The sequence below is a fragment of the Neoarius graeffei genome, chromosome 28, assembly GCF_027579695.1.
Source record: "Neoarius graeffei isolate fNeoGra1 chromosome 28, fNeoGra1.pri, whole genome shotgun sequence".
Lineage (NCBI taxonomy): Eukaryota > Metazoa > Chordata > Actinopteri > Siluriformes > Ariidae > Neoarius > Neoarius graeffei.
In genome coordinates this window covers 48,333,714-48,356,663 of record NC_083596.1, presented here as the reverse complement: position 1 = coordinate 48,356,663, position 22,950 = coordinate 48,333,714, and the positions used below count along the sequence as shown (strand labels likewise).

General features: G+C 40.2%; 1 protein-coding gene and 2 non-coding genes across 5 annotated transcripts in view; 2 read left to right on the top strand and 1 right to left on the bottom strand.

Annotated features, from left to right (window-relative positions):
- Positions 1-211: 211 nt before the first annotated feature.
- Positions 212-22,950, bottom strand: part of ltbp3 (latent transforming growth factor beta binding protein 3) — an 82,155-nt gene continuing 59,416 nt past the window's right edge. Inside the window, exons 21-30 of one of the 3 annotated variants that reach the window (XM_060913006.1) lie at positions 20,969-21,139; positions 16,822-16,905; positions 16,546-16,674; positions 16,026-16,163; positions 10,347-10,487; positions 9,175-9,327; positions 8,686-8,847; positions 5,510-5,596; positions 5,260-5,391; positions 212-2,559 (exon numbers count right to left, since the gene is read on the bottom strand). In XM_060913006.1, the coding sequence (XP_060768989.1) occupies positions 2,399-2,559; positions 5,260-5,391; positions 5,510-5,596; positions 8,686-8,847; positions 9,175-9,327; positions 10,347-10,487; positions 16,026-16,163; positions 16,546-16,674; positions 16,822-16,905; positions 20,969-21,139 (1,358 nt within the window). In that variant the 3' untranslated portion in view covers positions 212-2,398. The remainder of the gene's footprint in view (positions 2,560-5,259; positions 5,392-5,509; positions 5,597-8,685; positions 8,848-9,174; positions 9,328-10,346; positions 10,488-16,025; positions 16,164-16,545; positions 16,675-16,821; positions 16,906-20,968; positions 21,140-22,950) is intronic. The other 2 variants (XM_060913008.1, XM_060913007.1) reach the window with 2 other exon arrangements.
- Positions 12,018-12,090, top strand: trnam-cau (transfer RNA methionine (anticodon CAU)). The gene has a single exon. It is a non-coding gene; the product is annotated as a tRNA-Met (tRNA).
- On the top strand, positions 20,134-20,206 carry trnam-cau (transfer RNA methionine (anticodon CAU)). The gene has a single exon. It is a non-coding gene; the product is annotated as a tRNA-Met (tRNA).

Sequence of the window (22,950 nt, the reverse complement as noted above, 5' to 3'; positions counted from 1 at the left end):
ATTAGGTGCAGGTGAAGGATCTACCACACCCCATATTTCCTCCACCCTTGATACTTAAGTTCACATTGTTGATTTACAGACCATGAGATCATCTACGGTACATGAAGGTAGATGATGTTTCCATGCTTAACACACTGTCACGACAAATGGAGCAGAAGGTCAGACGCGCTACGGTCGATGGGCAAAAAGAACCAAAATCCGAAAAACAAACTCATCATTATTATTTTTATTTTCGGTTTCACTTCATCTCAGATTTATTGCTCTTTATCCCTCTGACTTCACCTCATCGACCCAGTTGTGGTTCTGTTTTGTGTCATCACCGTTCTCACATTGTGCAACTTCTTCATCACACTTGGTAAATTACAAAATTACAGAATTTAAATATCCCCCCCCTCCAAAAAAAAAAAATCTTCAGGATCATGAGATTTAGGACCAGTTAAAAAAAAAAAAAACATCTTTGAACGAGAACAAGACCAGAGAGCTTATCATACATAATGCTGGATTCTGGATTCATCGGTTTGCTCAATCTCAGGTTAGTGTTAACTTTCCATCTGAAACTACACGGAGGCTGAGTTCTCTGTTGACTAGAACCTTCTCGGAGACCTGCTTTCTAAAAACTTGTGATGTTTGATACCTTCAGCAGAATTTCTCTCGATTTTATAAATGAAATCATAAGAAACGCTCCTAGCGCTAATTTCTCATCTCATCTCATTATCTCGAGCCGCTTTATCCTTCTACAGGGTCGCAGGCAAGCTGGAGCCTATCCCAGCTGACTACGGGCGAAAGGCGGGGTACACCCTGGACAAGTTGCCAGGTCATCACAGGGCTGACACATAGACACAGACAACCATTCACACTCACATTCACACCTACGGTCAATTTAGAGTCACCAGTTAACCTAACCTGCATGTCTTTGGACTATGGGGGAAACCGGAGCACCCAGAGGAAACCCACGCGGACACGGGGAGAACATGCAAACTCCACACAGAAAGGCCCTCGCCGGCCCCGGGGCTCGAACCCAGGACCTTCTTGCTGTGAGGCGACAGCGCTAACCACTACACCACCGTGCCGCCCCCTAGCGCTAATTTATCCAGCTAAAATACTTGTTTGAACGATATAACATTTGTTTTGTTTTTAATAAAGAAAAAAAATCTTCTCAACACAAGCTGAATGGGTGTGAAATCGCTGTCTGAAAATGCTTTCATAGAAAGAAAGCGATTCCAAAACAAATCCATAAATTAACAACAAATAAGACAAGCCATTCAATTAGGACAAAAGTAATGGCGCCATATAAAATCCCACTCCATCGCCATTTTTGTTGCTTTCAGCTCCCTGTGAACTTTGCCTTTCATGGAGGGTTTTTTTTTCGTGGTTAAATTTTTTTTTTTGATCGGTTTGCTTTCTGAACATTTTTACGCACATCTTTTGCACATTGATAAATAGGGCCCAAAATGTTGTTGCAGTGTGACAGGAACATTTACAAACTTTATCTAAAAATGTTCTTTGTACAAAAGATTCCTCGAACCTTAACATTCTGAGAACTTTAAAGTCTGATATTGACATACAGGTATTTATATGTTACAATGAAAAACACTTTACGGTCAACAATGAAATCCAGCATTGAATAAGAGCTGAACATTTTATTTAAATATTTTGTCCAGGGTCTATTTGCACCAAGTTTAAATAGAAAGGATTCTTTTTTTTTTAAGCAATTAGTGCAAGTTAAGGCAAGATGCGGTCCGCACTTAGTTACAGTCTGTATATTCTGCTATCTATGTGGGTACACTTTGGTTTGCACTAAGTGTAAATAGCATAATGTAACTTCATACATATAAATATGTAATAAATGCCAATTTGCAACATATGAACATGGAAGACGTGTCCACCATGTACGTTCAGGTCATTTAAATCCTGAATGATCAGCAAACGCGCAGCAAAAACAGCTATTTGTACTTACTGCAAATAGACTCCACCCAGAAATTCTCTCCCAATCATTATTAACTGAGCTGAGGTGTCTCTTAGGTCAAAAGGTCAAGGTCCATTTCACATCTTAAAAAAAAAATTAAAAGACGTTTTATTTAAAAATAATAATAATAATAAATTCCACGCACTTGAGAGCATCCTCAATTTAAAAAGGCATGAGATTTTCCCACATCTGGAAACATCAGGACCAAAGTTGTGCAAAAAGAACTCAAAGAAGAGGAAGAGGAGGGAGGGGGATGAAGGGGAGTCTTAACATGTACAAGTAAAAATTACATCACTCTGTAATTATAAACAGTGTGTGGAACTTCAGTTCAAACAACTGAATTAAAAAAATGAAGAAAGTTTACAAATCCACAGAAAACTACAGGCAGGGGGGCGGATAAGGACGAGCGAAAGCTTGTGTGTGTGTGTGTGTTTATTTAGTGTTCTTGTGTATGTATAGGTGTCTTGAGCTGTGTCTGTGGGCACAATGGCCATTTTTGCAAATGCACTTGAAGGAACCTTTAGTGTTCACACAGCGTGCATTTTTACACGGGTTCAAGCGGCCGATCCCTCGCTCCATACACTCATCTATATCTGCACAGAGAGAGAGAGAGAGAGAGAGAGAGATACAAAGACAGAGAAAGAGAGTTACTGGAGTCAGTTAGGGCCAAACTCAAAGACAGCTCCTAAACAACGTATCTCATAATGTTAAGGAGTTACATCTCCTCATCTAAGTTCATAGACTCGAAAATGAAGCAGGTGCAAAAATTAGTGACGTAATTGTCACATACATCAAACTGAACTTCAAATAAATGACAGAAATGTGCAAACCACTATACTACTACCACTATACTAATCTACATGTTAGGACTTGGACTGTTTTGGCCTCTAGAGGCAGCTGTTATTTCCTTTTCGTGTCATATTTATTTTGGCCTCTAGAGGCCGCCACTTTCCTGTGTTTTGTGTTTTTTTTTGTTAATTGCCTGTTAGTCCTAATTATCTTCACCTGTGTCCTTAATTAGTTTGTGTATTTATACCCCTGAGTTCAGTCCTCTTGTCACGGAGTCTTTGTGCTGTTATGTTTATCTCCAGTTTCCTTTGTACTGTGTTTTGTGGATCTTCTGAGCTTTTGCATTTTTGCCTTTTTCTTTTTGAATTATACTCTTTGTTTTTTTTTGTTTTGCCTTGGATTGTATATAGTGTACATAGTATAAATAAACCTTTTGTTACTTTTTCTACTTCCGCCTCACGCCTCTGCATTTGAGTCATTCCCCTGGTGGCCTAGTGGGGGTTTGCTGGATCATCACACCAACGAACCAGGTTCGAATCCCAGCAAAACCCTAACACTACAGGGAAGCAGGAAGGCATTTTGCACTGGGGGTGCTGCACTTGCACAACATTTTATTATTATTATTATTATTATTATTAAGCAGTTTCATTTGCAGCATTCTCAGCACCCCCACTTACCTCATCTGATAATACTAACCTACACTATACTCCTAATCTGTACTACACTACCAGTTCATACTATACTATTAATCAATACTAAGCTATATGGTAGTATTAATCTATACTAACATATACTACACAAATCTAATATATATACAAATTGCGAATCTATACTAATCTGCACCAAACTACCAATCTATACAAACCTATACTATGCTACGAGTCTATATTAATCTTTGATACTATCAATCTATAGGAACCTGTACTATACTACTCTATACTATACTACCTAGCTATACTAAACCACTAAACTCCATTAATGTGAACTATACTTCTAAACTATACGAATCCAGGGTATGCTATACTACCAAGCTGCACAAAACTATGCTGCACCACTAAACTTCTTTAACCTATACTATACTACTAAATTATACTAATCTACAGTATACTACCAATACATGTGAACCTGTTCTATACTACTAGTTGATATTGCTCTATACTATACTGCCAAACTATACTACATTACAGTACATTATACTACCAATCCAACTGTACTGAACCTGCACTATACTATTAGGCAACATAATTCTATACTATACCACCTAGCTATACTAATCTATACTACACCAATAAAACTCTCTTAATCTATACTATGCTTATCGACATTATACTATACTACCAAACTATAATAAACTATACTACACCACTAAACTTCTTTAATCTACACAATACTATACTATGAAACTATAGTAATATACAGTATTCAACTAATCCATATGAACCTGTACTATACTACTATTCTATACTCTGCTACCCAGCTATACTGATCTATGCCATACCAATAAAACTCTCATAATCTATACTCAACTTTCAAACTATACTAATTGACTTTCAAGCTATACTAAACAATACTACACCACTAAACTTCTTTAATCTACATAATACTATACTACTACACTATACTAATGTACAGTATTCTACCAACCTATATGAACCTGTACTATACTACCAATTAATACTATACTATACTAGTAAAACTCTCCTAATCTATTCAATATTTCTAAACTATACTGACATTATACTATCAAGCTATACTAAACTATACTACACCAATAAACTTCTTTAGTCTACACAATACTATACTACTACACTAATATACAGTATTCTACCAATCTATATGAACTCGTACCATACTTCTAAACTATACTATACCAGTAAAACTCTCCTAATCTATACTAAACTTCCAAACTATACTACTCGAGAGTATACTATGCTACCAAGCTGCACTTAGCTACATTATACCACTAAACTTTTTTAATCTATACTATACTACTAAACTAATCTACAGTACTACCTATATGAACCTGCTCTATACTACTAGTCTGTACCACTCTATACTATACCACCAAGCTATACTAAACTATACTGTACCACTAAACTCTATTAATATATACTATACTCCTAAACTATAATACTAATTGGTCCTAATACTCGATACTAATCGATACTATGTTACAACTCACAGTCTAGTAATTTAAATAAATTCATCAACTAGATGAAATGTTTCTCATCACTTCATTTTGGTCGTACGTAATTTTCTTTCTTCCAAGGTTGATTTCTGAAATCCAAACTTTCTCTGATCAGTTTGCTATTTTTTTAAGATCATGAACTGAACGAGGAAAAAACAGAACATGAAAATGTGACATGAAGTACAGAGGCTGCATACGTAGGATGACGAGGTGAGAACTTTCGTGTTTTTAGTCTTGCTTTGCACATCAAAAGTTATGTTGTGTCAAGGGTGCTAGTGCGGTGTGTTATGATTCAAATATTTCTCTCTCCACTCACCTACACAGCGCGTTCGTGAATGATCCAGTCTGAAGCCTGGGTTACACTCGCACATGGTACCCAGGTACGAACGAACACATCGTCCGTTAGCACAGCTGCACTCGTCTGAGTCTTCCTCTGAACTGTCCCTCTCTGATCACGAGAAGAGACAGAGAGAAAGACAGAGAGATTTATCTCTAACATGGCACTGTCCATTTGATAAAACGTTACTTCGTGGCTCTAAAATCTGATTGGCTGTTGGAGAATTTACCTGGGTTATAACTGAAAGGTGCTAAAAAGTCTGAGTCTCCATCTGACTCGGTCTCCAGGTGCATCTCACACAGCCTGTTAAAGATCACTGCAACAAAACACACCAAATTTAGGAACTTTATTAGGAATACCCATCCATCCACCAGCTGTTTGATGCAGTTCTCTAATCAGCCAATCCCTTTACAGCAGCACGATGCATCCAATCATGCAGATATAAATCAAGAGCTTCAGTTAAAGGAATACTCCGGAGTGAGTGCAAGTGCACAGTTTGAGTGTGTAGAAGAGTAAATGCAAAGCCAGTGACCTTACCTGAATTTGGTCTTCTCCAGACGCCATCTTCATGGGACAGTCCGTAAAAGTTGAGTGCCGAGTGCAGAGCCCATCCCGCGGTGCATTTCCAGCGGGATGGGCTCTGCCCTCGGCACTCGACTTTTATGGACTGTCCCATGAAGATGGCGTCTGGAGAAGACCAAATTCAGGTCACTGGCTTTGTATTTACTCTTCTACACACTCTATCCGTGCACTTGCAGAGCCAGGGGCACTTCGTTTTGTTTGTAGGAACCCTCTACTCACTTCCACAGAACTGTCATGTTGTTTTGAGCTTTGCAATGGTTTTAAAACTAGCGTTTTGTATCGGCAAAAAGACATGCCCAATGCACTGCCGTGTTAGCGCCTTCCGGTTGAAATCGTAAAAAACTAATTTTCTCAAAACACATCCGATTGACGTGATTGTGGTAGCAACTCAACGTATGCACTCCCAATAATGCAAAAATAGACCTAGAAAGCATTTCACTCCGGAGTATTCCTTTAATGTTCACGATGTTCAAACATCAGAATGGGAAAAATTGTGATCTCACAGTGAAGTGAGACTTTCTTTCACTGTGGCATGGGTGTTGGTTTGAGCCAGATGGACTGCTAGTCTGAGTATTTCAGAAACTGATGATCTCCTGGGGTTTTCACACACAATAGTTTCTAGACTTTACACAGAATGGCGTGAAAAACAAAAGACATCGAGTGAGTGAGCGACAGTTCTGTGGGTGGAAACAAACGCCTTGTTGATAAGAGAGGGTCAGAGGAAAATGACCAATGCCGAGTTTCCCAAAAGCATCGTAGCACAAAGATAACTGTTAAATGGTAGAGCCAGTCGCACAATTAACACTCTCTCTCTCTCTCTCTCTCTCTCTCTCTCCTAGTTAAGATGCTCTTTGCGTTAAGAGGCTTTTGGGAAACCCACCACAGATTGGTTCAAGCTGCCAGGAAGGATATAGTAACTCATATAATCACTCTTTACAACCGTGGTGAGCAGAAAAGCATCTCAGCATGCAACAGCAGAAGAACAAAATGGGTTCCAAAACAGGAATCAAGAACAAGTTCCTATTAAAGTAACTGGTGAGTGTATGCTATAATACATGCAAAATAATATGCGACATACAAGCATAGCATGCAAAAAAAAAACCATTCATTTATTCTATCGTCTTGTTACAATGAAGAATATTGCAGTCGCACACATACAACTGATTCTAAACAGTTCTGAACCACTCAAAGTGCTTTATTTGACTCACTGTTTCAAAGTCTGTAGTCATGTGACCTGGAAAATGCCCCAGTCTTATTCCCCGCCCTCCCCACTTACACATTTCAAAAGAATGCATTCTAAATCTTATGAATAAATAGATGTGATTGTTTCAACCTCAAAAGCTCCATTTATGCAATCATCGACCCCTAATTTCATGATCATCTTCAACAACCTCTCGCCGATTTCCCCTCATCACGCAAGTGGCCACTTGACAGGAAGCACAATTCCACAGAAGAGGGTCCATCATTCTGGGGAACTGCTATCTGACCAAGTGGTGCATTTATATCATAACAGCAAGCTTCAGCTGATCTGCAACAAAGCATCTGATCTAAGCACCCAAGGTTTCCTGGAATCATGAACTAAAACTGGCTCTGGTTACACTTCCTGAAAAAAATTCCTGGATTAAAAAAACGTTCCTACCTATCATGGTGAAAGAAAAACCTTCGGAGCAGAAAATGTTTCTTGGTTCCTCAAATAGCTTCCAGTGTGGACTTGTGCTGAAAGTTACATTTCTGTAGGAGTTTCTGCAAAAGTTCTAGAGCTGAAAAAAATAAACTTCTTAAAATGTTCCTATATTTTTGAAAAGTTCCTGTTGTGGAAGCAAGCTTAAAACTTTGGAGTTTCTGAAAAGGATCTTGGATTCCTAAAAGCTCTCTGTAGTGATTCATGAATTCCTGAAAAAGACCCCAAGTTCTGAAAAACCTTCCAGTGATGGACATGCACATAAAGTTCTTGACTTCCTTGAAACGTTTCTGATACTGAAAAGATTCTTGTGGGTGTCAAGTCCGTGCAACTTTCGCCTGAACTCTGGAAAAGATTATTTGTGATGGAAAATGATCCAAGGTTACTGAAGTGCTGAAAAAGTTGAAGCTCCTAATAAGGTCCTGGGTTCCTGAGATCAATTTAAAGTTTGAGTCCCAGATAAGATTATTGGGTTCCTGAAAAGGTTACCTCACCTAAGGTTACTGGATTCCTGAAAAAGGCCATGGACCTGGTGTAAATTCTGAGCTACTGAAAAGATTCATGGTTTCCTGAAATGGTTCTCATAGTGGAAACTCACCCAAAGTTTGAGATCCTGAAAACGTTTCTGGGTTCCCGTGGTAAAATATGCTGAAAGTTAGAGTTCCTAAAACGGCCCAGGGTTTCTGAGACAAAATGAATGTAAAAGTTTGAGTTCCAGTAAAGAGTCATTCATGGGTTCTTGAAATACCATGGTGGAAACACACCTCAGATTACTGAGTTTCTGAAAAAGATCATTAGTTCCTGTGGTAAAACGCCTAATGTTGGAGTTCCTATAAAGGTCCAGAGTTCCTGAGGTAAAAGGACCATCATACTTGAGTTCCTGTAAAGATACCTGGTTTTTTTTAAAAGTTACTGTGTGGAAAACACACCTGAGTTCACTGGGTTCCTAAAAAGTTCTTGAATTTATTATATAAGGGTGTTGAAAAAGTGTGCAAGCACTGTTCACCTCTATTTATTAGCCTACCTCAGATGGAAAGTGCGCCCTCTGTAGAACTGGGGAGGTATTGCGGTTACCTGACCTGAGTTTCTCAGGGAGAAAGAGCACCCTCTGTTGGACTTGAGAAGTATTGCTGTTAGAATACCTGAGTTTCTCTGTGGGCAGGTGCGGCACTCAGGGCCCCAGCCATGGCCGTAATGGCAGCAGCACTCAGAGTAGGTGACTGCCAGCCCCGCCCGTGGCATGGTGCAGATCAGATCTTCATCCACTTCTTGAAAACAAATGTCCTTATGAGCTGCTGTACGGTCTGATAGGGAGAGAGGGAGAGAAATGGATAGAAAGAGAAAGCGAGGGCACAGAGAATGAGCAACAGAAACAAGCCAGAGAGAACGTAATAATGAAGAGAAAGAAAGAAGAGTAGAGAAGAGAAAGACAAACACACAATAAACACAAATGGGTCCTATCCTACCAAGTACACAGCGAATCACAACGAAAAACTCAAGTGTAGCTAATTGAGCACTCGCACTGAAATCAGTCTGGGCTGTACACTAAAACTCGACAAGTTGCTGGACATAGAGGCTAAACTGTGATCTAACTGGCCAGGTTGTGGGGCGAGCAGGGCAGGGTTACCCACCGTCATAGACGCACTGCCTGAGCGCGGCGCTGAAGGTGAGCGGCTGAGCGCAGATGCAGTGGAAGGAGCCGGGAGTGTTCACACACCTCCCGTTCCTGCAGTACGACGGGTCCAGACACTCATTCACATCTGAAAGGGTCACCACAGACATTACTGGAAGGGAACAGAGAAGTCCAGAGAGACAGAGGAGTGAGAGAGAGAGAGAGAGAGAGAGAAGAGAGGAGTAATATAGAGAAAGAGAGAGAGAGATTGGGGAAAGGAGGGAGGAAAAAGAACGAGAAGCAATCAGAAGCACACAGGTTTGGGTGAGATATGTATCAGTGTAGTCTCTAATGATCAGGCTGCTATGATTATGATTATCCATCCATCCATTCATCCATCCATTATCCCTAACTGCTTATCCTATGCAGGGTCATGGGCGAGCTGGAGCCTATCCCAGCTGACTATGGGCGTGAGACAGGGTACACCCCGGACAAGTCACCAAATCATCACAGGGCTGACACATAGAGACAAACAACCATTCACACTCACATTCACACCTATGGTCAATTTAGAGTCACCAGTTAACCTAACCTGCATGTCTTTGGACTGTGGGGGAAACAGGAGCACCTGGAGGAAACCCACGCAGACACGGGGACACCATGCAACCCCCCAATCGGGCACTGGGCTCAAACCCAGAACCTTCTTGCTGTGAGGTGATAGTGCTAACCACTACACCACTGTGCTGCCCATTTTTATTATTATTATGCAAGACGTAATTCAGATATACGTGGAGACGTTTATTTACAAGTTATGGAAGGAGTCTCCAGTATCAGGACTTTGTAACCCTCAGAGGTAAAGTTGAAACCTTTCAGACATCTTCAGGACAGAGGAGTTGATTCTTTGCAGGTTTTGCCATATAGGAAAATTAAAATGCTTTGGAACATGCTGTTATTAGAAAATAATCAACTTCAGGGTGGTAACAGTAACTCCGCTTCATGATTGGCTGAATAACACCACCCTGTCGTTGATTATTTTCCTATAACAACACACTCCAGTGTTTTATTCCCTACAACATCATCTGAATTATTAACCCATTACATCAGTTCATAATCACCAGAACTCTACTCACACACAACCAGATTACCCATCATGCATCTTTTTCATGGTCAGTCTGTTCTGAATCAACTCACCGGCCTGTTCTTCTGGCGTGACGCAGCTGTTGCGGTCAGTACCGAGGATCCAGGGTGGCGTACAGATGCAGTAGAAGGAATCCTGCGTGTCCACACAGTGGCCGTTTTTACAGTTCATTGGGTCCTGGCATTCGTTTATGCCTAAACACACACACACAGAATAGTTCGCAGTTCACGGTGTAGCATCTAACTGTGAAAAAGGTATCCCTCTCCGAATCCAGATGTTCAATGCTGAGTAAAATATGAATCAAGTCTACTGTATCATACAGGAGTGAAGAACACTGTCATCGCCTCTAGAGTAGGTTGTTATCCTCTCTCACACATACTCCATCAGTGTGTTGAGGCCGTCTTGGAGAGTTTATCCATTCATCCATTATCTGTAGCCACTTATCCTGTCCTACAGGGTCGCAGGCAAGCTGGAGCCTATCCCAGCTGACTATGGGTGAGAGGGGGGGTACACCCTGGGCAAGTCACCAGGTCATCACAGGGCTGACACATAGACACAAACAACCATTCACACTCACACCTACGGTCAATTTAGAGTCACCAGTTAACCTAACCTACATGTCTTTGGACTGTGGGAGAAACCGGAGCACCCAGAGGAAACCCACAGGGAGAGCATGCAAACTCCCTCGTCAGCCAATGGGCTTGAACCAAGGACCTTCTTGCTATGAGGCAACAGTGCTAACCACTACACCACCGTGCCCCCCATCTTGGAGATTTATGAACAGCTTAAATTCAAGAACACTGGTAGGACACTTAGTGGAAAACATTCAGAACCGCAAGTGAGACTGGTCATCCAAATGATTTATGGATTTGGGAGTTAATAATGAGTCATTATTCAGCAACAGCTAGTACGAACTCAAAAATGACAACCACCTCACTTCACCTCATCTCACACACACACACACACACACACATTGTTGTATTGCTGTTCTTTGGATGGAGAAGTAATTTCTTGGTTAAAAAAAGACCAAGCTTTTAAAGCTAACTTGTTAGCCAGGAGCCTGGTGTTTTCAGCCTGGGCTAGTTCCTCAGGTAATATGATAAACAGCAAGCGATTGCTAATAAACGGTTAACAACAAACACAAAAATCCCTTTTCCTTCAAAATGCTGCTCAATTAGAAAGCAAAATAAGCATTTTGCAGAGATTACAGTGCTAGCATGTATTAGCAAATGCTAGTGTTTATCTGTTAGCACCTGCTAGCTTAGCTAAAATGAAGCACTATGAGACATTATAAGCTTAAGCTTGTTTAGTGTTGCTTCAGACACTGAGGTTTTGGATTTACTCGATGATTTTGGATTTATTTAAAAGCTTAGCTGTAAAAAAAAAAAAAAGTCATCTGTTTGTTGTCATGACAAAGCATAGCAGGCTAGCATTTGACAGTGTTGTAGTCAGCCCTCTGGGCCTGGTTTATGGTGTTTTTTTTTTTTTTTCTTTCTTATGAGACGTGAGAAAAAAAAACCCCAAAAAATTTCACTTCAGCAGCTGCTAGCAAGCTGTTTTTTGTTTTTGTATGAGGTAAAAACATAAATCTTTATGCACAATGTGTGCTAGCATTTTGTCCTCAGCACAACTTTTCAACATGGCCATGATGACGAGCTGCGCGCGAGCACACACACAAACACACACTACAGCCTTAAATAGAACATTCCGCCTCGTACAGCCAGGCCTCGTTGGCGCAGTAGGCAGCGCGTCAGTCTCATAATCTGAAGGTCGTGAGTTCGAGCCTCACACGGGGCAAATATTTTTTCCTCCTCACACACCCCAGGACAATGTGCCTTTGTGCACAGATATTCTACATTATTCCATCCGGGCAGGGTGGAGCAGTTGGAGAAGGATTTCGGGAGTCATTTGTGATCAGAAAGTCCCAGCAAAAGTGAAAGGTAAGATGTATAAGACAGTAGTGAGAGCAGCTGTGATGTATGGATTGGAGAAGCAGATACGCAGAACCTATCTAGAGTGTTTATACTGTTTATATTGTCTGTTTGTGTGTAGTTCTTATCTAGTGTTTACACTGTTTATATTGTCTGAGTGTTTACGTCTTGTTCTTATCTAGGGTTTATACTGTTTATTTATACTGTTCATATTGTTTCAGTGTTTAGTCTATGTCTAGTTCCTATCTAGAGTGTTTATATTGTTTGTTTTTTTCAATTATTCTATTTTTATTTATTGCATTGCCTGTTTGCACCGTGGGTCAGAGAGGACTGATATTTCATCTGTGCTGTATGTCGAGCATGTATAGCATATTTGACAATAAAGTTGACTTGACTTGACTTTGAGTGGATCTCCATCCTTGACTCGTGTGCTGCATAAATGGGAATTTTAAAAAATATATTTTTGAGTGTTAAAATCGACCGCAAAGTTGGCATTGGAGCTGCCCCGCTGAGCCAGCCAGCCCTGAGTGCGTGACATCACAGCGGTAACCGGTTTTAAGGCCGAGGCCTTTTACAGCTATAGACCAAAGTCATATAAATAAAAATTTATGGTGAAAGTAAGAAATACCGTTTCCGACCTGCTCAACTAAGACTGATTTGACTTCATTGATTGTGGGTTGACTCTCATTAAAACAGGATGGGTGTTATAACTTAGGCAACATACATGTACATGCATGCATTTTCACTGATAAAACGTAAAAAGCTAATTAAATAATCAGATGAACTAAGACAATCACATTCTGAAGCAAATTAAATAATCTCATACCAATAACTTAAACACACAATACAAGTTACATGTATTAATCTAAATGCAGGTAAACAATGAGTGTTGTTGTTTTGGTTGTTTTGTATCCAAATGAGAGTCGCTTCTTACCCGTCTGCGTTCTCGCTTCTCGAAGGCCGACCTTGTGGCCAATTGTTTTGAAACAATCTGACTTTCAGTTGTTTGCTCAGTTCTCCGTTCATTCACTTCTTTCACGTAAGGGCAAGATATTGCTGCTGAGGCGAGCATATCCAGCGGAGAAATCAGACAGCTGGTCCACTCATTCTCCATTTTCTCCATATGGAGTACTCCGCCATTACTGCTCAGCTCAGGCAATTACTAAAACCCAGGACGGAACGGGATGTCATCGGTTTTAGCAACAACCGCGGGGAGGTCACTGCCCGAGCGATATGTCCCGTCCCGTCCCGTTCCATCCTGGATTTTACCAACAGCCCTCGGCTCACGCTCCAGGAGGACTGGTGCATCTGAACTCACTTTAAAAAAAATAAAATAAAATAAATACCTTCCTTTTCTTGTTTTATTTTTCTTTAATTGTTGGTACTGCACCCTCTTTCAATATGGGCTGATAGCCAACGCTCCTCAACAGATCAGAGGTTTCGTACGAGTCTTCAGTAAAATGTGCAGAGCAGAGGAGAGACCACTTCATAGGCACCCAATGTGCCCGTAAACTTCTCGCAAAACGCGTCCAAATCTTTGCAGTTTGAACATTCTTGGGCCGTGAATGCAATGTAAATCCACCTTCTGTCGTGTTGCTGCACCGCCAGCAACACATCTACGTGGCATGGCGATAAGTTAGCTCAAAATGGAGGATCGGCGTTGCAGTCAGCTCTGTGTTTTAGTATAGCGGAAATGGCAATGGACGTCAAGGTCATTCACTCTGACCGCTACCTATATAAATCACTTTAATTGTAAAAATTACTATATTAGATTTATTGTTAATGCTTAAAACTATTCCTGTGCCATTTTTAAGGTCTCAAGGCATTTATAAACGAAAGTGAGGCCATGGTTCTGCGTATCTCCTTTAACGAAGAGACAGGAGGCAAAGTTGGAGGTGGCGGAGTTGAGGATGTTAAGGTTTGAGATGGGAGTGACGGACAGGATAAGGAACGAGCACATCAGAGGGACAGCACATGTGGAGAGCTTGGGAATTAAGCTAAGAGAGATGAGACTGAGATGGTATGGGCACATCCTGAGAAGAGATGCAGAGCATGTGGGAAGGAGAACATTGAGGATGGAGCTGCCAGGCACATGAAAAGGAGGAAGGCCAAAGAGGAGATACATGGATGTGGTGAGAGAGAACATGAAAGTGGCAGGTGTGGTAGAGAAGGATGCAGAAGACAGGGAGCAATGGAGACGAAAGATCTGCTTTGGCGACCCCTAATCGGAAGCAGCCAAAAGAAGAAGATTCTATCCACATTCACTAGATATGAGCAATCATGCACTCTGATTGGCTACTCTACTACTAAGCTATCAGCTCATATACCATGGGTAGAGGAAAACAAAATAGCGGTGCGTGTTGCTGAACCAACCGAGGGCGAAATAAAAACTCAACTTGAAAACAAAATACAAAAAAAAAAGCAACAAAATATGGAATAAAAATATTTCATGGTAAGAACGTATTTTATTTTATTTTTCAAGAATTATTATGATAACATTTTTCACAAATTGCTCCTGTCATTTCACCGGTTTGTTTATACACTAAATGGAAATGATTTTGTTGAATGTTTTGTATAAAGCTGTGATGTATCGGATTTGCCAAAAATAAAAATAAAAACGCTCCGTTTCTCAAAATCCAGTGAATGTGGATAGAATAAAACAGTTATTCCAGTCAACCTCGTCGTACATGGATTATAGACAACTCTGTGCTACGCGCCTCATCAGCTATCAGCTCATGTACGACTCAATTTCGTGGAATAACTTAAATATTCCACTCAAGTGTGTTCTTACTTTGTGAGCCAACAATCCGCAACCACAGGCGTGATGGATCATAAAAGAATGTCAGCATGAGCATCCAAGGTGACGTATCGATGCATCAGAAATAAGAACACCCTGAGAATACCGGTGCTGCTTCAAAAGCACGGCGGGTGAACTGAGCGTTGAGGTGTTTTTGTTCACCGTCACATTTATACCACTCTTCAAAACGCAAGCAAAGTTAGTGAGCATCAGTGCAACCGGATTTGGATGTTTTATCCAGAACACGAGGTGGAATAAAGGTGTAAGATTTCCACCTCGAACAGGCTCTGTAAAAGGTGCTAATGACTTTCACTGCTCTGTATTAAGCATGCTGTGTTTTTCCAATCGCTTTGCCTGTTTTCTGTTTGTCCTCATAAAGAGCCAGCCTCATCCAGCCAAGTCCAAAATCCAAACGCCACAGGACTCACGCGGACGATCTGACTCAGTCAGTCCAGGACGAGATTTAAAGCAACACTTAGCAAACTTAGCCCAAAACACCCAAAACATATCTGGAACTTATACTAGCACCGGGCCAGAAAACTTTAAACAAAACCCTGGAATGAAGACATGAGCCGGATCTGCTGCACATGAATACCGCAAATCAGTTTTCTCTCTTTGATAGCTTTAAAAATAGATCATTGAAACACTTCTAAAATTTACATACAGCACCTTTAAATATATATGTTTTCATCCCTGCCAGCTTTTTGTTATCATTAATCACAGAGATTCAACATTTCTTCAAAGTAAAAAAAGGAAAAAAAAATGTGTGTAACAAGTTGATGTAATTGTATATACTTTTCATAACACCGCTTGTTATCTCGTGTGTTATCAATTTGCACGAAAAAAGAAGTGACTCAGGTTGTCTAAGATGGCCGTCACATCAAAAGTACTGGATCCTGTTTGAGGCTGATTGATTTTTGCGTGGAATAAACAGGAAATTGTGCAAATAAATTTTTGGTGAATTGTTTCTTTAATCCTCAGAGTAATTAAACACACACACATACCTAAGTCTGTAGGCAGGATACACTTCTTGTTGCTGTTGTCTGGAGTCCACGGGGCATTACAGGTGCAGTAAAAGGAGCCACGTGTGTTCACGCAGTGACCGTTAGTGCACAGAGACTCTTCGTGACACTCGTCCACATCTACCAAACCACAGAAAAGAGAAACTCTTTAACCTGTCAGAAGATATAAGCTGTATAAAATGCCATAGCTTCTCAGATGTCACTGTGGGAAAGCTGTGAAATGTGTGAGTGAGCATATACTGCCTCCTGCTGGTCAAAGCTGCCAATATTCCTGACTGGGATCATGCGAGAATGAAATGGGAACACTGCCTGTTGAATACGTTTCTGCTTATAAACCTGTCATTACTCTTCAATACTTCGATAAGTGACCTGTCAATCATTATAAAGACTCTTTAGTATTTACTTTTACAACATGGTCACTGACTGATTTAAGGTCGTGAGTGATTATCGCTATGTAGCTATGTTACTAAGTGTGTGTGTGTGTGTGTGTGTGTGTGTGTACCTATACACTCGAGAAGGTTGCTGTCGTAATAAAAACCCTGTTGACAATAACACTCAAATCCGGGCTGTGTGTTCATGCATCGACCCTCCTTACAGATTTCATTTGCAAATAGCACACACTCATCTATGTCTGAAAAATAGAGAGAGAGAGAGAGCATTATGTCAAGAGCTCCACAGACAGCCAATCACAATCGAGGGCAACAAAAGGACATATAAAAAAATAGAAAATAGTGGTGTGTGTGTGTGTGTGTGCGCGCGTGGGTGGGTGCGTGCGAACCTCTGTGCACTGGAAGGCCGTACTCCATTATTCCCTCCTCGTGGTAAAAGCCTCGTCCCACTGGACATAGAGAATGATACTCTGCTACACAACACACAACACAACACCGTTCATCAGTCGTCCATCCATCCTCACATCACACTTCATAAATGACATATATAATTATTATATCCACTTAAATCCACTAGGACGACGTGTCATCTGCTTACTGACATCACATTACGAGCTCTGGGAAAGAAGGTCATGTTTTTTTCCCCCCTGAATATCTCCAGTGTTTGAATTTGCATTTTTAAATAAACAGGAAAGACTCACAAGTTTAAAAGGAAGAATGGCATTTTCAGTTAAACACTCGGGAACTGCAGACTTTTTCTGACGCCAGATTAAAGGAAAACACCACATTTCAAGCAAATTCTTACCTACTGTATCTGTAGTGTGTGTGATTTAAAAAAAACGTTGGGGGGGGAGAGAGAGAGAGAGAGAGAGAGACCTGGACTGAGAAAAAAACAAAAAACATTGAACGCCTCTTTATGTGAAACTCACTTTTAATAGGAGCCTAAGGGCAGTCGTCAGGGCATCAGTAAATGTTTGGATGAAACACATTTTTGTCAAAGAGTTTTACACCACAATTACTACTACTACTAGTAATAATAATAATAGTAATAATAATAATAAGAAGAAGAAGAAGAAGAAGAGGAGGAAAACATATAATTCCAATAGGATGTCTATGCACATTTCGTGCTTGGCCCCCGAATAATAGTCGTACTACTACTAATAATAAGAAGAAAAAAAAGAAGAGGAAACATAATTCAAATTGGATGCTTTTGCACATTTGGTGCTTGGCCCTACTACTACTACTACTACTAAGAACAAGAAGAAGAAGAAAAAGATGACGAAAAAGAAGAAGGAAACATAATTCTAATAGTGTCTATGCACATTTCATGCTTGGCCCCTGAATAATAGTTGTACTACTACTACTACTAATAATAAGCATGGAGTGAAACATGTGCAAAGGAGGTTTTAAGTGGAAGGAGGATGCACAGCCCTCAGTCCACTATCTTGGCCCCCCGTGATAGCTCCAGTGGCAAGGGAAAGACCAAGACGACTGGCTCACGATGGGGTTGCAGGGTGTCTAGTCTATGATCCTACACTGGCACCCAAGCGCAGGTTTAACCACAGTAGTGTGGCCCCTCACATGGTTTAGCCTGCCTGCTGAAACAGTGTACCGGGGTGTGGCGCTTGAAGCCAGCATGTGAGAGATTAGGGGATGGATGAGGACCAGAGGTGCCTGTCCACCCTACGACATAGAGTGCAGCAGACAGGCCGCCAAAGGCTGCCAAAGGTCAGACCTTTACCCAGCGTCCCCTACACCCCACTAATAATAATAATAATAATAATAAGAGGAAGAAGACAATTAAAATTGGGTGCTTTTGCACATTTGGTGTTTGGCCCCCTATTACTACTACGAATAATAAAAATAATAGGAAGAAAACATATAATTCCAATAGAGTGTCTACGCACATTTCATGCTTGGCCCCCAAATAATAGTCGCACTACTACTACTACTACTACTAATAATAATAATAATAAGACAATTCAAATTGGGTGCTTTTGCACATTTGGTGTTTGGCCCTACTACTACTAATAATAATTATTATTAGAATAATTCCAATAGGGTGTCTATGCACATTTCATGCTTAGCCTCTGAATAATAGTCATACTACTACTAATCTCATCTCATCATCTTTAGTCGCTTTATCCTGTTCTACAGGGTCGCAGGCAAGCTGGAGCCTATCCCAGCTGACTACGGGCGAAAGGCGGGGTTCACCCTGGACAAGTCGCCAGGTCATCACAGGGCTGACACATAGACACAGACAACCATTCACACTCACATTCACACCTACGCTCAATTTAGAGTCACCAGTTAACCTAACCTGCATGTCTTTGGACTGTGGGGGAAACCGGAGCACCCGGAGGAAACCCACAGGGAGAACATGCAAACTCCACACAGAAAGGCCCTCGCCGGCCACGGAGCTCAAACCCGGACCTTATTGCTGTGAGGCGACAGCGCTAACCACTACACCACCGTGCCACCCCACTACTACTACTACTAATAACAATAATAAGAAGAAGGAGAAGAAGGAAACATATAATTCCAATAGGGTGTCTACGCACATTTCATGCTTGGCCCCTGAATAGTAGTTGTACTACTACTACTACTACTACTACTACTACTACTAATAATAATAATAATAAGAGGAAGAAGACAATTCAAATTGGGTGCTTTTGTACATTTGGTGTTTGGCCCCCTATTACCACTACGAATAATAAAAATAACAGGAAGAAGAAGAAGAAAACATATAATTCCAATAGAGTGTCTACGCACATTTCGTGCTTGGCCCCCGAATAATAGTCGTACTACTACTACTACTACTACTACTAATAATAATAATACAATTCAAATTGGGTGCTTTTGCACATTTGGTGTTTGGCCCTACTACTACTAATACTACTACTACTACTAATAATAATAATAATTATTATTATTATTAGAATAAGAAGAAGAAGAAGGAAACATATAATTCCAATAGAGTGTCTACGCACATTTTGTGCTTGGCCTCTGAATAATAGTCGTACTACTACTACTACTACTAATAATAATAATAATAATAATAATAATAATAATGAGGAAACATTACAAATGAGAAGTAAAAAGTAAAACTAATTTAATTAAACAACTACAATAAAAGAAAGAACGTAAATACAACGTTCAACAAAAAAGAAGTTGCAAAATACAGTAACTAGTGAATATGTGTAAATTAAACTATTTCTATATCATTCGATCTTTTTTTTTCTTTTTTTTAGAAATGGGTTTACTTTTTCAGAGGGAAAAATCTGTGTGTCAGCAGCTGCCCTTAGACTTCTATGAAGAGAAGGAGGGAAAGGTTTTTGTTTCTCTGTTTACAGAACTGTGTCGAAATTCGCATCTGTGGTGATCAGATATGTGTTCCAAATGTTAAAAAATGTGAAAAAAAAATCACTGGAGTATTCCTTTAAGATGGATTTCTGAAACCAGAAATCATTTCAGATTAAAAAAAATCACAATTGAAAGAGTTGGAATTAATGCTGTTGTATAAAATATCGTCCATGTTGCAAAGCTCCACGTCGATCATTTCTGAATAAGTGTATTCTTTCTTTCTCTTTCTCTCTCTCTCACACACACACACACATACACGATGAAACCAGAGAACAAAGGCTGGCCCCTCCTTCTGACTCTGGAGCTTTGAAAACAGCTCTCCAGGCTTCTCCTTGCAGGCCTCGTTGGCGCAGTAGGCAGCGCGTCAGTCTCATAATCTGAAGGTCGTGAGTTCGAGCCTCACACGGGGCAAAATGTTTTCCCACAAGTGACAGACTCACAACCACCCGTAAAGATTAGATCAAGATTATACATCACTGAAGAGTTACTTATGACAACACCTTGAATATCAGCAACTCCATCTCATTCTGTATTAGTTTACTTTTAAACAATTATAAGATTATTAAACTCACTTCTAGACATTTTTACTCATTTAACTCAAAACATGTCCTTGAAATGAGTCTAGAAACACGTATGTTTGATAATCTTAGGTTTGGTTTATTGTAATCTTATACGAGGAACTATGAGATATCTTTAACTGGGTTCAAGACAGATGTAAAACCTGTGGTGTGTATCATATCGAGGTCACGCCCAGAATATTCCAAACCAGTGTATTAAAAAGCCGAGGTTACTAAAGCCTTCAAAAAGGTTTTCTTTTCAGCCTGCTGCAGAAATCCTGGACAAAGATGCATCCAAGATGTTATGGATTTGTCAAAAACTAGGGGGTCAAAATCGCAATTTAGAAGAAATTATGTTCTATGGGTGGAAAGTTCAGGAATACAAAGCTCTATGGTGCCAATAAATACATAATATTATTGTGCACATTTCAGTCATGTGGTTCATATTCGTATAGTTGGATGACGTTCATGAAATAAATGTGTACTGAGGGATTCTGTGGAGGAGTTTTCACAGTTACAGAGATCAGCGGTTCTAAATCCAGACACTAAAAGTCTACATTCCTGTGGTGTGATTTATGACAATATGTGTTTCTGTGAGTCCTGTGTGTGTGTGTACCAGAGTGATAGACGGGGCAGGGGTAAATCTCACAGTGATCCCCCCAACCCACTCCCACTGAGCAGCAGCACTCCTGTTTCGTCACATTGGTGGCTAGAACGCTGTCGCAGAACACGGTGTCATCCAGGTTCAGGTAACATTCCTTCTTATTGTTCAAATCCTGCACCACCTCTGCAGGGGAAACACACACACACACACATCTACTATATACAGACACTTATTATAGGTACCAGCAAAAATCCTGTTAACCTACTGTACACACACACACACACACACACACATCAACTATATACAGACATTTATTATAGGTACCAACAAAAATCCTGTTAACCTACACACACACACACACACACACACATCAACTATATACAGACATTTATTATAGGTACCAATAAAAATCCTGTTAACCTACACACACACACACACAACTATATACAGACATTTATTAGAGGTACCAACAAAAATCCTGTTAACCTACTGTACACACACACACACACACACACACACACACACACACACACACACACACACACATCAACTATATACAGACATTTATTATAGGTACCAATAAAAATCCTGTTAACCTACACACACACACACACACACACACACACACACACACACACACACCAACTATATACAGACATTTATTATAGGTACCAGCAAAAATCCTGTTAACCTACACACACACACACACACACACACACACACACACACACACACACACACACATCAACTATATACAGACATTTATTATAGGTACCAATAAAAATCCTGTTAACCTACTGTACACACACACACACACACACACACACACACACACACACACACATCAACTATATACAGACATTTATTATAGGTACCAATAAAAATCCTGTTAACCTACACACACACACACACACACACACACACACACACACACACACATCAACTATATACAGACATTTATTATAGGTACCAATAAAAATCCTGTTAACCTACACACAAACACACACACACACACACACACATCAACTATATACAGACATTTATTATAGGTACCAATAAAAATCCTGTTAACCTACACACACACACACACACACATCAACTAGATACAGACATTTATTAGAGGTACCAACAAAAATCCTGTTAACCTACTGTACACACACACACACACACACACACACAACTATATAGACATTTATTATAGGTACCAACAAAAATCCTGTTAACCTACACACACACACACACACACACACACACACACCAACTATATACAGACATTTATTATAGGTACCAATAAAAATCCTGTTAACACACACACACACACACACACACACACACACACTAACTATATACAGACATTTATTATAGGTACCAACAAAAATCCTGTTAACCTACACACACACACACATACACACACACACACACACAGACACACACACACACCAACTATATACAGACATTTATTATAGGTACCAATAAAAATCCTGTTAACACACACACACACACACACACACACCAACTATATACAGACATTTATTATAGGTACCAACAAAAATCCTGTTAACCTACACACACACATACACACACACACACACACACACAGACACACACACACACACCAACTATATACAGACATTTATTATAGGTACCAATAAAAATCCTGTTAACCTACACACAGGCACACACACACACACACACACACACACACACACACACACACACACACACACACACACACCAACTATATACAGACATTTATTATAGGTACCAATAAAAATCCTGTTAACCTACACACAGGCACACACACACACACACACACACCAACTATATACAGACATTTATTATAGGTACCAACAAAAATCCTGTTAACCTACACACACACACAGACACACACACACCAACTATATACAGACATTTATTATAGGTACCAATAAAAATCCTGTTAACCTACACACACACACACACACACACACACACACACACACACCAACTATATA